The sequence below is a fragment of the Halichoerus grypus genome, chromosome 1 (genome assembly GCF_964656455.1).
Source record: "Halichoerus grypus chromosome 1, mHalGry1.hap1.1, whole genome shotgun sequence".
Lineage (NCBI taxonomy): Eukaryota > Metazoa > Chordata > Mammalia > Carnivora > Phocidae > Halichoerus > Halichoerus grypus.
The window spans coordinates 204685070-204703037 of record NC_135712.1 but is presented as its reverse complement, the minus strand read 5'-3'; the positions used below and the strand labels follow the sequence as shown (position 1 = coordinate 204703037).

Here is a 17968-nt window from a genome sequence, read left to right as displayed (position 1 = left end):
GAAGGAAGCACGCCTGCCAGAACTCAGATTCTGAGTGCTGGGTGCATAGCAGGGTTAAGACAAGGCAATCAAAATGCATTTGAGAACCAGTCGGTGGGTGCTCTGAAAAACCACTAGCTGATGAAGTATCGTCAATTCCAAGATCCTTTTTGTTATATTATGTTCATTTCCTCTAACAAATGATCATAATTATAAACGCGTCTACCTTGGTTTTCTCTTTATCGTCTTACCAGGCATTCTTAGAAAAGATGCTTTGGTTTTGGCACAGCTGTTGCTCCGAACACAAGCCCCCCACCACCATTCACGCTGTGCAGGGCTGTGGGCGTGCCTTCACCACTGGTGGATGGTGAGGCAGGTGCCACCAAGTGTGCTTGGCCCACTTGGCACCCTGAAGATGAGGCAGACAGGTATAGGTTCCTATTCTGGGTCAAAGGCCAGGTGCCAGATTTTCTAAAGTACAATCAAAGCACTAGCTTCCTGACCCAAGTCAGTCCCACCCCGAACCAGCAGGCCTGCCCGACTCGGACAACACTGCGCACGGCGCCAGTGCCCAGAGCTAAGCACATACCTTGGCGTCCAAACATGGTGCTTCATGTGCTGGTCCCCTCTCAGTCAATCATGAGTGACATCAGCCCAGGGATATTTCTCATGGGCAGGTCCTCCTCCCCAGCCCTGCTGCTGTCCTTGACTTGGGCCTCTCCAATACTCCACAGAGGCCAGAGCCTCCAGCTGGCCTCTTTGCCTCTAATCCTTTCCCCAGGGTTACCATGGGGACTATTCTAGAATACACTCTGAGACTGTCCCCTAGACTGGCACATGAAGCCCCCTATGCCCTACGCAGGTCCCTGCACCACAGCCCAGCTTCCAGGGACTCCACCTTGCTCTCTAGGGAGCCCAAAGTGTTCACAGTCCCTTCAAGCAGAGAGATGACCTTTCGGAGGCATTCTGTATCAGGCTGAGTGCTTTATGCCACCAGGTTCAATTTAGGAAGCAGAGGTTCACAAAGAGTAACTTTTTCAAAGACATGGCACTTGCTCGGGGAACTAGGACTAGAACAAGACTTCCTGGCTCCACGCCTCTCCCTGCCCAGGGCCTCTCTACCTCAGCACCACTGACATTTGGGACTGCATCACTCTCTGTGGTGGGGCTGACCTGGGCCCAAGTGATGTTGAGCAGCGCCCCCGGCCTCCACCCACCCGATGCCAACAACACCCGACCCAGGCAGGACAACCAGAACTGTCTCCAGACACTGCTCAACATCCCTGGGGGAGGAAGTGCCTGGTAAGAATACCAGCCCTCCCCAGCACGCCTCTCCTCATGCTGTCATGCGCCTGGCCTTCCCATCCCATCGTCAGCCACCCATTTCTTCTCTCTTGAGGACACAGTCCAGAAGTGCCTACTCTAGGAAGCCTTCCCTGCCTGCCCTGTACCCCTCTGCTCTGGCGGGTCAGGCACCTCCCCTCTGCCACTGTCCTCACCGGGCAAAACCACAATATCAGGGAGGCAATGGGCAGCAGGGGGTCACCAGGAAGAGTGAGGGCTCTGGGGACCACCTAGGGCTTCATTCTCCTCTCCGTGAGACCCTGAGAGGCTTATTGGCCACTCTGAAGTCCCCCTTTTCCTCATCTAGAAAATGGAAGGGACGCCATCCATAACAAGGTGGTTTCAAGTCCTGAAGGACTTCATTCACGCAAAGTGCTATAACGGGGCTTGGCATGTAGGAAGCCCTCGATAAATAAATATCATGATCTTAACTGTTATTTATTTATTTGCTCTCCCGGACTATATCTAATTTCATCCCCATCTTCCCGGTGCTCAGCAAAAGGCCTGGCCCCAAGCAGACTCCAAACTTCCTGAATGACTGAATGGATGGTTGGTGCATGGAAGCACGGATGAATGAACAGAAGCAGAGAGGCACGGATGCACGAGTGCACTGGTGCATCACGGACAGACGGGTGCACAGATGGATGGGTGCATGGATATGGAAGCACACACGCGTGGATGGACGGGTGCACAGATGGATGGGTGCATGGATATGGAAGCACACACGCATGGATGGACGGGTGCACAGATGGATGGGTGCATGGATATGGGAGCACACACGCGTGATGGACGGGTGCACAGATGGATGGGTGCATGGATATGGAAGCACACATGCGTGGATGGACAGGTGCACAGATGGATGGGTGCATGGATATGGAAGCACACATGCATGGATGGATGGGTGCACAGATGGATGGGTGCATGCCTATGAACGCACGTGTGCGAAGATACGGATGGGTGCATGGATTCGGATGCACACAAGCACAGGAGGATGGGTGCACGGATACAGATGCATGCATGCACAGGTGGACAGACACATGGATATGGATGCATGTGTGTGGAGGTATGGATAAGTGCATGGATATGGATGCACGCACACACAGGTGGATGGGTGCATGGATGTGGATGCATGTGCACATGCTTGAATGGGTGCACATAAGCCTGGCACGTGCAGAAAAGCAGATGAGAAGTGTTCCGTGTGCTACAAGACCTGGAGCCCGGCAGAAGATCTGCACAATGCACCCTTCCCAGCCACAGCTCCCTTTCTCATGAAGCACACTCCACCTCTGTCAGTCTCTCTGTCTTGTTTGTGATCTGGCTCTACAACAGGATTACATCCAGTTGTCAGGTATTCTGCAAGGACTGACAAATGCACGTAATGTGCAGGACGGGGTAGCCCCATCCTGCTGCAATTAAAACTCATGCCTTGTAAAGATGCTTGGTCCCCATCACAGAGCTCCGCCTACACCAGGCCACAGCCAAAAGGGAACAAAGGGATTTGAGAGATTCCCCTTTCTTAGTGGCCTTCTTTCAAAATATTGTATTAAGATAGGCTCTACCTGGGTCCTATCAAATGGGCCAGTGTCCACAAAAGTCATAATCAAACAGAAACATTATTAGGTGAATCCAAAGGACAGGAATTTGTACCTTTCCCAAAGGTTCTACCAAATGTCATGAGCTAGACCCACAGGTGTCACCTGGAACAGCAGGGACTATGCTAAGTCCCCTGCTCTGGGCCTGTGCCTGCCACCTCGCTGTGATCCAGTCCAGACAGATGACAACATCCATCCCTTCTCAGTGCGTAGCAGGGAACTCAGTACGGACAGCCTTGTGGAACTGGGCTTTGGGCACAGAGCAAACACACAGGGCCATGATGCAAACCTCATTGGAGGGAAGACAGTCTGGAATAAAAAGCTGCATCTAAAAAACTTGTATTTAATAGGAACAAAACTAAGGGCCTTTTTTTAAAGAGAATGCATAAAATTTTTTCTAAACTTGCAGCAGAATTTAAAGTACCTTTACCTTAAGCTCATAGGCAGAAGAAAAGTAATTAAAAATAGAAAAGAGGGCACCTGGGTGGTACAGTCAGTTGAGCATCTGACTCTTGGTATCGGCTCAGGTCTGATTGAGCCCCGTGTTGGGCTCCACGCTTGGTGCAGAGTCTGCTTGAGATTCTCTCTCCCCACTCTCTCTGCCCCCCCCCACTCACGCTCTCTCTCTAAAATAAATAAATCTTAAAAAAAAAAGAAAAGAAAAGAAGAAAAGAGTTCTAGACATACAGTCCCATATTTCGCCCCAGAAGCACACGGAGTAGGGGACATCCCAGGTCTGGGTTCATATCTCACCTCTGCCCATCTTTGGGCCCTGGGCAGCAAGCTCACTTCTGAGGCCGCCTCCCCAGGCGTGCAATGGGCCCACACCAGCATCTTCCCACAGGCTGGGGAGCATCTGTGAGCCACATCCATGAGGCCCTAAGCCAACTTGACTGTAGCAAGTTCTCCACATACGTTGGCTCTTACAAAGCCCCTGATGGTGCATGGCCGTGTGTAAAGCCTCATATGTGTGCGTGGGGAGCAAGCTTGGGGCAGACGGAAGTCAGCAGCAGTTCAGGATGTGACAGAACCACTTACCCGGCCCAGGACATCAAGAGGCAGCTTTGAGTTCATGAGGACTGGCTTGACTTTGTCTCCAGAGAGCAAACCATTGATGGGTAAGAGGCTTTCAAAAATTCCGTCAAATTTTGCCTTTTCTTCCACCTAGTTGGAAAGGAATAGCCTGAGTGAGTAAAAAAAGGGTACCTGTGGGAGAGTCTAAAATGAGCTCTGACCCAAAGCTGAATGAAAACAGGCAAGGACCTGCCACTGGCCTTGCCTAAAAGCACAGGATGTCTTATAGCAGTTCCAGAGTGAACATCTGCCCTGAAGGAAACAGCTCCCTGGCAACTACGAATTTGGTGGCCAAGGTCAACAAGGAGAAAGGACCTGGCCATGGGCCTCGCTCTCCACCACAGGGGCTGTCTGGGAGACAAAGATCGCCCCTACCTCCCTCCTAGGAGCTCACTAGGACAAGAAAGATGCAAGTGTGAATGGGTTTTCATTCTTTAAGACAAACAACTAAATCTGGATGTCAACCTACAGAACTAAAAGAGGTCAAGAACCAAATACAAAAATAAACCAAAGACTTAAGCAACCAATTATCAAAATCAACTTTAAGAACAGGAAATCCTCTCAGAGTAAAAAAATTAATTATAAAAGCTCCTCGTGAACAGAGAGGTCTGGACGGGACTTACAATGCAAAGTAGCAGCTATGTCTACTGTGAAATACGAAATGCGGGCGGTGTGTCCAAGGGGCCGTCGGTGAGGCGGGTCTGGGCAGGGGCAGTCTGCCCTCCTCTGGAAATAAAACCCACAGTGACTGGACCCGGGGGGGCAGACCCCTCACTACCCGCTCTGCCCACAAGCTGGAGCCACGGAAGCACTAAGAAACCCTCACAAGCATCTGTTGACAGAATGGATAACCAAAATGTGGTGCATCCACGCAATGGAATATTCTTCAGCCTCAAAAAACAAGAGATTCTGACCCAGACTACAACAGGGATGAACCCTGAGGACATTATGCTGAATGAAATAAGCCAGACACCACAGGACAGGTACTGTGATTCCACTTCTATGAGGTCCCTAGAGGAGTCACACTCTCAGAGACAAGAAGCAGACTGGTGGGCGCCAGGGGCTGGGGCGGGGCAGGGGGGAGTTAGTGTTTAATGGGGACAGAGTTTCAGTTTGGAGCGATGAGAAAGTTCTAGAGATGGATGGTGAAGATGGCTGCACAACAGTGTGAATGTACCTAACGCTACTAACTATGTGCTTAAAAATGGTCAAGATGGTGGGGGTGCCAGGTGGCTCAGTAATGTTGAGCGTCTGACTCTTGGTTTCGGACCAGTCATGATCTCAGGGTTGTGGGATCGAGCCCCGCATTGGGCTACCTGCTCAGCACGGTGTCTGCTTGAGATTCTCTCTCTCTCTCTCCTTCTCCCTGCCCTTCCCGTCCACGTGCATGCGTGTGTGTGTGCGTATACGTGCGTTCTCTCTCTCTAAACTGTCTGCATGAGATTCTCTCTCCCTCTCCCTGCCCTTCCCGTCCACGTGCATGCATGTGTGTGCACATACGTGCGTTCTCTCTCTAAACTGTCTGCATGAGATTCTCTCTCCCTCTCCCTGCCCTTCCCGTCCACGTGCATGCATGTGTGTGTGCACATACGTGCGTTCTCTCTCTAAACTGTCTGCATGAGATTCTCTCTCTCCCTCTCCCTGCCCTTCCCGTCCACGTGCATGCGTGTGTGTGTGCACATACGTGCGTTCTCTCTCTAAACTGTCTGCATGAGATTCTCTCTCTCCCTCTCCCTGCCCTTCCCGTCCACGTGCATGCATGTGTGTGTGCGCATACGTGCGTTCTCTCTCTAAACTGCATGAGATTCTCTCTCTCCCTCTCCCTGCCCTTCCCGTCCACGTGCATGCATGTGTGTGTGTGTGTGCATACGTGCGTTCTCTCTCTAAACTGCATGAGATTCTCTCTCTCCCTCTCCCTGCCCTTCCCGTCCACGTGCATGCATGTGTGTGTGTGTGCATACGTGCGTTCTCTCTCTAAACTGTCTGCGTGAGATTCTCTCTCTCCCTCTCCCTGCCCTTCCCGTCCACGTGCATGCATGTGTGTATGCATACATGCGTGCATTCTCTCTCTCTAAAATAAATCTTTAAAAAAAAAATGGTCAAGATGGTGAAGTTCTTGTCACCTATATTTCACCACAATTAAAAAGAAAATAAAACACAGAAAGGAGAGCACACACAGACACTGCACCCACGAGGCCCCAAGAAGGTGATCACCCTGTGTCCCCCTCGAGTGTCTCGAATTCACCCACCAGCTCAAAGACCAGCAACTCTCCCAATGGAAAAGAACACTTGGCACTTCAGCTTTGTCACTGTTTCTCGGACTGAAACGGCTGAATCTCTCTTGAAAACAGTCTACCCGCATCACAGCACCATTCCTGCCCAGCCTCCTACGTGAGGCCTCGGAGCCTCCTCTGGCACCAGCCCTTCTCAGGAGGCCTCAATGCAGCCCTGCCAGAAAGGGACTGGAACAGTTCAAGGACTAAGAGCTCTCTGGCATCGTTTTCCACAACAAAGCAGCTCTTTTCGAAGTAGGTGCCGTGCAACTGGACTACAAAGAAGGAACTCCTTTAGTACTGTGACTGCTGCCGGCAAAGTGCTCAATTGCTCCCAGAGGTGACTCCACAATTCCTTGGCCACATGAGGCTGTCTCCTGCCCTATCCCTGGCCAAACCTCCCCTTCTCCAAACCCTTCCAAGGACGCAACAGAAAAACAGGACAAATGTATGAGGTCGGGCGGAGGGGTCGGGGGGGGTCTTTATTTTATAGCAAGACTGTTATTAATGTCAGTACTTAAGCCAACTAGAAGTGAGGAAATATGACAATCCCCTTACAACTGAGGAGTGAAGAGGTCTCAGTATCTGGGGACCATCTCCATGTCCCACGTGCATTTTCTTTAGGACTAATTCTGTACCTATTAGAGGTTATTAGAGGTTATCCTATTAGAGAGTATCGCCTGTGTCTTTCTTTGCTGCTTCTAGAAAGACTTCGGACATGGAGGCTGTCCCCTCAGGTACTGAGAGAAGCTTTTCCAAAAGCAATGACAGCAACAGAAAGGAATGAATAATAACGCATGAACTGGCTAGAAATAAAAGCGAGAGCTACGAAGATACCTTAGAGGTTTTCAAGCTTGCAAGTTCTCACAACTGGCCTTTCTATCCTGATTAACCAACCCAGGCAGCAAAAACCACACAACATGACCCAGAAATGCAAAATATAACTGTAAAATTTTAATAATCCATCGCCTGAAACTCAGCTAACTGCCTTAGCAGGGCAATGTCCAAAAAGGTCACGGCCATTTAAAGATTTTAATCTGAAAGAGTGTCTTGGTTAAATTCTGTGGCAAACTCACTCTGAAACAGACCAGGTACAATCATCCCATGCAGTGTCTGAACACTGTAAGTGGCTAAAACAACTGCACGTGGAGGACGGCTGAGGGGCGCCGCCAGGGGTCACTCACCCTCACAGCCCAATGGGCCTCTGCGGATGGCGGCGTGACCATCAGAGGGCTGCTGGTATCGTGCTGGAAAGGAAAAGAAACACTCGGCTGTGGCTGGCACGGAATTCAACTACAGAGGACGTGTTTGTGCTAAGGACACACATGTCAAAGTGCTTTCAAAATGGGGAAAGCCTCAAAAAGTTAAACACAAGAATTACCATATGCCCCAGCAATTCCACTCCGAGAACTGAAAATAGGTGTGCAAACAAATCCCGAAACACGAATTGTCACGTCCACCACCAGAGGAATGGACCGACCATAGAATGCGGTCTGACTTGGCAATGAAAAGGAACCAAGCACTGACACCCGTTACGGAGCGGATGATCCCTGGAAACATTACAATGAGTGAAAGCAGCCAGATCTATGATTCCATAAAATGCCCACAACAGGCAAATCCATACAGACAGAGAGATGAACGGCTGCCAGGGGCTGGGGGAGGGGGATCCCATGAGGGGTTACTAAACTGGGTAAAGGGTTTCCTTTTGGGGTGATGAAAACATCCTGGAACTAGAGGGAGGGGCCAGTTGTACAACACTGTGAATGTAATAAATGTCACTAAGTAGTTCACTTTAAAATGGTGAGTTTTAGGTTATATGAATTCCATCTCGATAAAAGAAGAGAGAAAAACACAGATCGACAGATGGTATCAGAAGAGCACGAAGAACCGAAGGATTCTGACACTTACGAATTTAGGCGGCGGCATGTTCAAATTCAGATTGCTCAAGGTAACTTCGTGGCCGCTCTGTGCACAGGCCACCAGTCTCAGTGCAACATAGAAACCCTGCAAATCCAAAAAGGGGGGAGGGGTAAACACTAGCCGGCTGGCGATGACAGGGGGAGAGCTGTCTGCAGCCTCGGGCTTTGGGAGAGAGGAATTTCACTTCACTGCAACAATGAAGACTCAATGTGCAAAAGTCATATGCAATGACTTAATGTGCAAAAGGTCCCCCTGGGAGCACTGTGAATATGCCAAATGGACTCAGTCCATTGCCCTCTGGACAATCCAAAATTTCAAATGAGTGTATTTTTTAATACCTTTATTATTTTTTAAGGAAGCTTTATGCCCAACATGGGGCTTGAACTCGCGACCCTGAGATCAAGAGTCACATGTCTATCGACTGAGCCAGCCAGGCGCCCCTTAAATAAATGTATTTTAAGCAATAACCAGCTCCCGACATTTAGGAAAATGCTAGATTAGATAAGCAGCAGACTAGAGTTTAAGATTATAAATAAATGATGATTCAAATATGTGTTGACTTTTTAAAAATGGTTTGAAATAGTTGTTTGGGAACTGACTGTCATGACTCACTGTGATCCCTTGGCCTTGCTGAAGATAGCCTCTCCCACTCGCCCCCCCGGCCCAATGTGAACCTTACCTCCCATGCAGGGACAAAGGACCTGAACTAGGCCATCAGGGGCCTTTGCTCTTCCCCGCCCTCCTCCTAACCCAGAGCCGGCCATGCCACAGGCTTAGTGGACTCACAGAGCATCACCTACTTTTTTTTAATTGATCAAATAGCCTGAGAACATGAACTGTTTTAAAGCTATAAACACAATCAGAGTTTTAAAAACGTCTTCAAAGAGACACGCGCTAGATCGGACTTTCTCAGACTGATGTCCACAGAATGCCTGAGTGGAGTGTATAGAAAAGGGGATGTAAGAAGTTTCTGGGAACTGCATTAGACAAAGTTAACGGGTTTCTCGTCCACAAGGTCCTCAGACTCTTTCAACATGCAGACGTACCGTGTGAATCTCAAGGAAGGGAGGAAGAGCTGATGGTGCTTTCCCAGCGGATCAGATCATGGACAGTAGGACACCAGGAATGGCATCCCTTGGGATATAGTTTGGGGAAAAACTGAACTAAATTAAAATATGACCATTTAAAATCATGTGTAAGTACTATAAATTTCCATTTACAGAACATTCTCAAAAATGACAAAATCATGCTGGAGATGGAACCAGAAGGAATCTAACCAAGGTTAGGGTGTGACTGCCACGGGGCAACACGAGAGAGATTCTTTTGGGGGCCAGGCAGTTCTGTGTCATAATGACTATGGCGGTCATTACATGAATCTGTGCAATAAAATTACAGAGAACTATACACACCAAACCCCCCCCCAAAAGTCCATGTAAAATCAGCCAGCTCTGAGCAAGGCCTCCAGTTTAGCACCGAGCCGGCCTCTGAGCGTCACGCTATGATGACATGAGCAGCTCTCACTGTGGGGAGCTGAGGAAGGATACACCGGAACTCTCTGGACTGTTTTTGCAACTTCCAGGGGTCTTAAATTATTTCAAAATAGATCGATTTGAAAACATTTTCATCACCTGTAAGCACACAAGTAAATGAAACCTTGCCGTGTTAATAGCCTGATGGCCACACTCATGTCTAGTAATACTTGTCCGCGGCAATAACAAGGAAGGAAGTGCAGACGTGACCCAGCCTGCGGGGCTCTGGCCCAAGCCCCTCCACTTGCTCTGTGTGTATTTGTATATATATATACCTGTTTGTCCAAGAACCCTTTACCTTCTGGGTCGGCCAAGTCCCATATCTGTGGAAACACAAAAATGCTCATGAGTGCACCTGCCAATCACTGCCCATTTATTCACAGAACAGGAACAACTGCCACTGCGTGTGGGCCTTACGTGTCAGCTGTAGTGGCCATTCCTGAGCTGTGGGTGAGGAGGCAAATTTGCAACAGGTGAACGACCTGCCCCCACCCCCATGGGCACACAGCTGGTCAGTGGCAGAGCCTAGAGAATACCCAGGTCTACTCGGCTCCAAAGCCAAAATAAACCCATAAGCTGTCAAGATCCCCAAAGCACTCAGGCCTCTTGTCTGCTGCCCAAGCAGTAAGTGGGATATCCACCAGTTACAGCCTGAGAGGCTCACAGTGGCCAGCCCACTCCCCAGGAGGCACATCCCCTGGAAGAGGGGTCTGGCCTTCGCCTGCCGGGGCAGCCTTGAGGGCGGCCTCAGAAGAGAGGTCACTATCCGTCTTCACATACCTTCCCAAGGATAATGTCTGAGAGCCCGGACTTCTTTAGAAAAAGCGCAGCTTCACTCGCCCCAACTCGCCCTGTGTATGCCGGGTCTACCTAGAATGGGGGAACAACTCTTGAGATAAGGCCTCAGATAAAGCAGCACACAGCCCACTGGCTATTGCCTGATAACTTGGAGGACAGAAAGGGACCCAACTGGGCTCCTACTCAGGTTTGTGCCTGCCGAGACACGCCCTCTCTAATTCAATCCAAAAAGACACCAGTGAAACTTACCTGCTTATAATAAGATTCATATAATGGATTTCCAGTGGGTATCTGTAAACAAAACCACAGACACTGGTCAAAAGTGGACACACCCCGCCCTAAAAGAAAAAAATGCCATCCCCTCAAAGAGCCATTACCAAAATGTACAACAGTGAAAATCAAAATGTGTGCACTTTAAACGTCCTCTCTACACAGACTGCAGCTTGTTTTTAGACACAGATCTCACATACTTACTCAGTCTGGGAAGGAGAAACGCTAATGCTCTTTCAAAGTCCTAATTCCTACACAAACAACTTGGTATTCAGGAAGCAGCAGCAGCCGAGGTGACTTCCATTCACCAAATGACGGGATTTCAATGCGTCCAGGAGCTCAGAGGGAAAAGACACCCTCTCCTCTGAGACTGTTCTCTGGTTCCAGCACCCGAACAGGAGTTTCTGCATGTCATCACGAATCACCAGACACGCAAGCTTCAGACTGGTTTCTCTGCCCCAGATCTCGTCCCCACCCATCCTGTCCGCCACCAGCCACCAAGGGATGCACACTGACTGGCCCCCGCTGGGAGAGGGCTGGCCAGTGACCACTCCTACTGTGGCAGGCAGGAAGTTCAAAGTCCTCGGCTCAGCAGAGAAGACACTCCACATTCCAGCCATCAGATCCCCAAGACATCACTGTTCAGAGAAGGTAAGCACCCGCTCTCGGGTCATGTGGCTCACTGAAGCCATGTCTGGATCCGGCCTGGTTGGCGGCCGAGCCCTCACACTTTGCACTGTGTCCACAGCCTCTCTGCCCGACCTCAGCGAGCCGTCCCCCAGGGGAGGTGTCAGCTGGGGAAGGAATTAAGCAGCCACTACAATGTCAGCTCTAAAGGCTTACACACGTTGGTGTTTTGCCGCATGAAGGGAAACAGCAGTCCACAAGCCTGCCATTGACTTAGGGAGCAAAGTGAAGAATACACAATTATGCTTAATCATATAGAAGAACAGGACCACTAAAGACAAGAAGGACGGGGAAAGCGAGGCCTGAATGAGAGGTGGGAGTACTGTGTTTTAAAAGTCTTTGAATGCTGTCTTGTGATTTTTCATAATGAATCAAACTGGCAGAGGTGGGTTCCTTCCAGTTACAATCACCAGATTTGAACCAGCCCAACACTTGCATACCGCTGTGGCATAAAGAGACTCACTTCAGGTTAAAAATAATGCCGAGATTACGGTCAGCTTCTCTGGGGGGATGCCAACACCTGCGAGCATATAAAGAAGCGAAAGTACAGAGAACACCACCAAGACAGAATGAAAATAGAAGGAAAAGAGCACGAAGACCTGAAAGGGGAGAGAGGAAAGTCAAAACAAAAAGAAAGGGGGGGGATCTTGAAAAAGCAGAGAAAACTAAACACAGAGCAACATGAAAAGGAAAGCAAGGCTGGGTGACAAGGAGCCACGGCTTGAGAAAGAAGAGGGGACTACACCTGGGAGAAGGATCGAGAGGTTAAGGACACAGCTATGGCGCCTGCTGGGCAGGCTGCTTCCTCCTGCCCGGTGCGCTGGCCTGACCCGGTCGCTGGGGGTGTCAGTCACTCTCAGCTCCTTCAGACCTTAGACAGCAGTGCCCGCCATCACACCTCGTGTGACCTCCCAGGTTTAAAACTCGGGCATGCTTCCAAAGCACATCTCCTCAGAGGACTAAGGCGGACAGATGAAGCAAAGTCAGGCTGGCTGTTTGTCAAGGTAACAAGGTGACAGTGGCCAGGTCAACAGCACATCGCCTGCCACCGGCTCACAGGAATGGAATGCACAAGCCCAGAGGCCTCCACCCTGACGGCAAAGGTCCCCTTCCCACCAACAATCAGAGAGGCTCTGGTCTGAAATACATTTCCAGTGGGATTTTTAAAAAGATCTCAGGGTAGGCAAGAAAAGAGGTTTCCAAGCTACTAAAATTCCAGTGAAAAAGGGGTATTTGGGGCATACAGCGTTAACAACTGTTTCAAACTTCCCAAATGCTTCTGAGCTATTAGATCCACAATCAAGAAAAACAAGACCCTGAATAATCTGGAAAAGCCTTTGAAGCACCAGACCCAAAGCTCCAACGGTCTGTGCTAAGGGCTCACCCCCCAGATGGTCTATGGCCAGCCTTCTTTTTTTTAAAAAGATTTTATTTATTTATTTGACAGAGAGAGACACAGCGAGAGAGGGAACACAAGCAGGGGGAGTGGCAGAAGGAGAAGCAGGCTCCCCGCGGAGCAGGGAGCCCGATGCGGGGCTTGATCCCAGGACCCTGGGATCACGACCTGAGCTGAAGGCAGACGCTTAACGACTGAGCCACCCAGGCGCCCCTATGGCCAGCTTTCAATCCCACATATCCACAAGTGACGGGAAACCACAAGAGTGTGCCTCAACTATTCCTCTCTCTGGGAATCAATTTAGTTAAGCTGGGACAATGACCGCAGTTAGAAGCTTCAATGCGATTACTCATACTTCAGCTACTGCAAAAGCAGAAGGGGGGAAAGGGGAAAACACCAGATCTAGTTGGCACTTCCTCTCACCACTCCACCTCGTCCCAGGGATGGGGGAGTCACGTCTGCAAGCTGCCCGATATGCCACTGAGACAGAGCTGAAGACACTTGCTGCCAACTGACACCAGGAATCCCCCAGTGACAGGCGGTCTACATGGTCAGCTCCTGGGCAGAGAACCTCTGTCACAACCCACTCACCCAGAGGGAGTGCTACAGCTGCTGGGACAGAGCGCGCTGAGAGGGGACACCAGAGCTCTTCACCTCTGTCTGACCCCAAAGAGAGCCCAGGGCCAAGCCTGGGGCACAGCCAGAAAGGAAACAGGCCAGGGGATGAGGCGCTCAGTGTAAGAAAGCTGCAGAGAGTAAGAGGCTGCAGAGAACTAGGCGAGGTCTTTGAAAATGGAAGCAGGACACAGCCAGCCCAGGATGGCGATCTCCTTTGCCAACCCACTCTGCTAAGGGGCCATCTTCAACTTGCACTGACTGAATTATTGATGAGGTTCAATCATAACGTTCAATTTGACCATTCAGTTGCTCATCATATCTTAAAATACTCAGAGATAACATGAAAAGTTTCTGTGGTCTCTCTGCTCTGTCCTCCAGCCTAGATGCAATTTACGAGGGGGGGCGACAGGGAAGGGGAGCAAACCCAGAACAAGTCCACACCCTTCTGTTGCGAGGGCTTTAAAACATCACAGTTCATGTGAGCACACGCAATTTTAACGCTGGAGAAAAGCAGCTTGAGATGAAGAACACAGCAGAACCACTTTGGAGGGGAAATCCTTTGAAGAATTGGGGTTCTAGCAGCTCCAAAACCTCTTAGGATTGAGCCCATCCAGCTCTGACCCCTGCGTTTGTCCACAGGCAGGACCCTTCCTAAATCTTTATGCCTGGAACCAGGAGAATTCCCACTCTTCCGGGAAAGGGTGTGCTTTCATGCCAAACAAAGCAATGATTGCCAGCCTTGCTCATTTCAAAAATGGCATTTTTTAAAGCAAACCAGTTTTTAAGACTTTTGGAAAAAAGTTTAATTCCTTGCTCTGATAAATAGGGGGTCACATTTATGGAGCACTCATGGTTTCCTATCTACTACCTCATTTAATGCTCCAACAACACTATGGCACAGGTATATTGTTAGCCCCAGTTTACAGGTGCTCAGACTGAGGGTACCTTGCCCAGGGTCACAGAGCCAATGAGCCACAGAGCCAGAGGAGCGCCCAAGTCATGTGGCCCTAACCTACTTTGCACGCTGCAAAAATAGCCCAGGCATGACAGAGCCGGGCACTGGGTCACAGCACAGCCTCCCATGCATGGCAGCCTTGGGAAAATGCACGCACGTGATTACGTGATGGTGCGTTTTATTCAACCCAAGAGGTCAGAGTGCAAGACTCAACTCAACTGTATAAACTGACTTGAAAACCAGTGCAGTTGTCATTTCCCCCAGAAAGCCAAGACCCCGTAATAGCTGTATTTATCTTTTCTTTTCTACTGTCCTATATTCTTTTTTTTTAATTTCACTGTAGTCAGCACACAGTGTTATATTAGTTTCAGGTGTACAATATCGTGATTCCACACTTCTATATATTACTCAGTGCTCATCAAGATAACTATTCTTTAATCCCCATTGCCTCTTTCCCCTGCCCCACTCACCTCTCCTCTGGTAACCATCTGTTTGTTCTCTGTAGTCAAGAGTCTGTTTTTTTGGTTTGTCTCTTTTTTTTCCTCTTTTCATTTGTTTTATTTCTTAAATTCCATATATGAGTGAAATCATGTGGTATTTGTCTTTCTCTGACTGACTTACTTCACTTAGCGTAATACCCTCTAGCTCCATCCGTGTCGTTGCAAACGGCAAGACTTCATTCTTCCTTATGGCTGAGTAATATTCCATTGTGTATATATACCTCCTCTTCTTTATCCACTCATCTATCAATGGACCTTGGGCTGTTTCCATAGTTTGACTTTTGTAAATAATGCTGCAATGAACATAGGAATGCATATATCCCTTCAAGTTCGTGTTTTTGTACTCTTTGGGTAAATACTCAGTAGTGCAATTACTAGATTGTAGGGTAGTTCTACTTTAAATTTTTTGAGGAACCTCAATAACTGTCTTCCAGAGGGGCTGCACCAGTTTGCATTCCCACCAACAGTGCATGAGGGTTCCTCTTTTTCCACATCCTCGCCAATACTTGTTGTTTCTTGTGGTTTTGACTTTAGCCATTCTGACAGGTGTAAGGTGATATCTGATTGTGATTTTGATTTGCATTTCCCTGATGATGAGTGATGTTGGAAGAACAAATATTGTTAAAATATACCACCCCCAAGCAATCTACACATTTAATGCAATCCCTATCAAAATACCAATAGCATTTTTCACAGAACTAGAACAATCCTACAATTTGTATGGAACCACAAAAGACCCTGAATAGCCAAAGCAATCTTGAAAAACAAAACTGGAGGTATCACAATTTGAGACTTCAAGTTATATTACAAAACTGTAGCAATCAAAACAGTATGGTGCTGGCACAAAAAGATATAATGCATAGACAGATCAATGGAAACAGAATAGAAAGCCCAGAAATAAACCCACAATTATATGGTCAATTAATCTTCAACAAAGCAGGAAATAATATTCAATAGGGAAAAGATATCTTTAACAAAAGGTATTGGGAAAACTGGACAGCAACATGCAGAAATGAAACTGGACCACTTCCTTACACCATACACAAGAATAAACTCAAAATGGATTAAGGACCTAAATGTGAGACCTAAAACCATAAAGATCAATAGAAGAGGCAGTAATTTCTCTGACACTGGTCATAGCAGCATCCTTCTAGATAGGTCGCCTGAGGCAAGGGAAACAAAAGCAAAAATAAACTATTCGGACTTATCAAAATAAAAGGCTTCTGGGGCACCTGGGTGGTTCAGTCTGTTAAGTGTCTGCCTTCGGCTCAGGTCATGATCCCAGGGTCCTGGGATGGAGCCCCGCATTGGGCTCCCTGCTCTGCGGGGAGCCTGCTTCCCCCTCCCCCTCTGCCTGCCACTACCCCTGCTTGTGCTCACTCTCTCTCTCAAATAAATAAAATCTTTAAAATAAAAATAATGAATAAAAGGATCTTTGACAATAAATAAATAAAAAGCTTCTGCACGGCAAAGGAAACAACCAACAAAATTAAAAGACAATCTACTGAATGGGAAAAGATATTTGCAAATGACATATCCAATAAAGGGTTAGTATCTAAAATATATAAAGAACTTATACAACTCAACACCAAAGAACCAAATAATCCAATTTAAAAATGGGCAGAAGACGGGGCCCATGGGTGGCTCAGTCAGTTAAGCATCTGCCCACGGCTCAGGTCATGATCTCAGGGTCCTGGGATCGAGCCCCATGTCGGACTCCCTGCTCAGCTGGGAGTCTGCTTCTCTCTCTCTCTCTCTCTCAAATAGATAAATAAAATCTTTTAAAAATTTTTTAAAAATTAAAAAAATAAAAATGGGCAGACGACATGAACAGATATTTCTCCAAAGGAGACACCCACATGGCCAACAGACACATGAAAAGATGCTCAACATCACTCATCATCAGGGAAATGCAAATGGTGTATTTTTCAATCAAGTTGCCAAGTTTTGCAAGAATTAGCCAAATAACACCCAAAGACATCCTGGTCTGAGTTTCTACTTGGAAAACCAGATGTTGATAGAAAAATGCAGCCCATGCGGCACCTGGCTGGCTCAGTCAGAAGAGCATGCACCTCTTGATCTCAGGGTCGTGACTTCAAGCCCCGCATGGGTATAGAGATTACTTAAATAAATAAAATTGAAAATAATAATTAAAAAAAACGCAGCCTAAAGAAGTGCTCACTTAATAGTCGTTACGTTTCTGCCTTCCATTTAGCGTTGGCTGCCCTCACTGCTTGCAAAGCCATCATCTTGGCAATGTGCACAGTCATATTCTGTGGCGGAGGAACCTGGGATTTAGCTCATCAGCATTCAAAAACATCAGAAAACACTGGGGCATCTCTAACCTCCCAGGAACTGACAGCTCTCTCCAACTGTCCCATGAGAAGTTTCTAAACCAGAGCTAAGGTAAACCTTGCTGAGAGAAGGAGATGTGGGAGACAGCTTTTATAAATCACAAGAAAAAATATATCCTAATTTTAAAATGAGCAAAGTATCAGACAAAAGAGATTCAGAAAGAAAAGACACAGCAAAGTTGGGGGAAATGTTCAATTTCCATACGGCAAAACAGACTGAAGCACCAGCATTTGCCATCAGGTTGGCAGAGTCAGCAAAGGGGGGAACGAGCATCTTGGGCCCTGTGGGTGGGAAGATGATCAACTGGCTTTTCTGGAGGGCAATAACCAGCACAGTTAATGTGTACACCCCTGAAATGCAGGTTTTACTTGATTCCTACCAAACTCCAGCAAGATTTTTTGTAGATAAAAATAAGATTCTTCTAAAATGTATAGAGACAGGTAAAGAAACCAAAATAGCTAAAACAATTTTGAAGAAAAATAAAGTGGGAGGAATCAGTCTACCTGATTTCAAGCCTCGCTATAAGGCAGCATGGCAGTGATGAAGGGGTAGACACACAGAGCCATGGGACACAACAGAGAGCACAGAAACAGACCTACACGGGTGTACCCGACCGACTACTGACAGAGGTGCAGGGCCATTCAGGAGGAAAGAGGCCTGCACAGCATACGGCACTGA

At 48.1% G+C, this 17968-nt stretch overlaps 1 protein-coding gene across 16 annotated transcripts in view; it reads right to left on the bottom strand.

Moving 5' to 3' along the window:
• EPS15L1 (epidermal growth factor receptor pathway substrate 15 like 1) overlaps positions 1–17968 on the bottom strand; it is a 95856-nt gene that overhangs the window by 61604 nt on the left and 16284 nt on the right. For 12 of the 16 annotated variants that reach the window (XM_036095373.2, XM_036095375.2, XM_036095389.2 and 9 more), the window contains exons 2-7: positions 10759–10800; positions 10492–10581; positions 9987–10034; positions 8171–8266; positions 7447–7509; positions 3954–4079 (exon numbers count right to left, since the gene is read on the bottom strand). In XM_036095373.2, the coding sequence (XP_035951266.1) occupies positions 3954–4079; positions 7447–7509; positions 8171–8266; positions 9987–10034; positions 10492–10581; positions 10759–10800 (465 nt within the window). Of the gene's footprint in view, positions 1–3953; positions 4080–7446; positions 7510–8170; positions 8267–9228; positions 9346–9986; positions 10035–10491; positions 10582–10758; positions 10801–10983; positions 11003–17968 lie in introns of those variants that run through there. The other 4 variants (XM_036095385.2, XM_078054210.1, XM_036095386.2 and 1 more) reach the window with 4 other exon arrangements.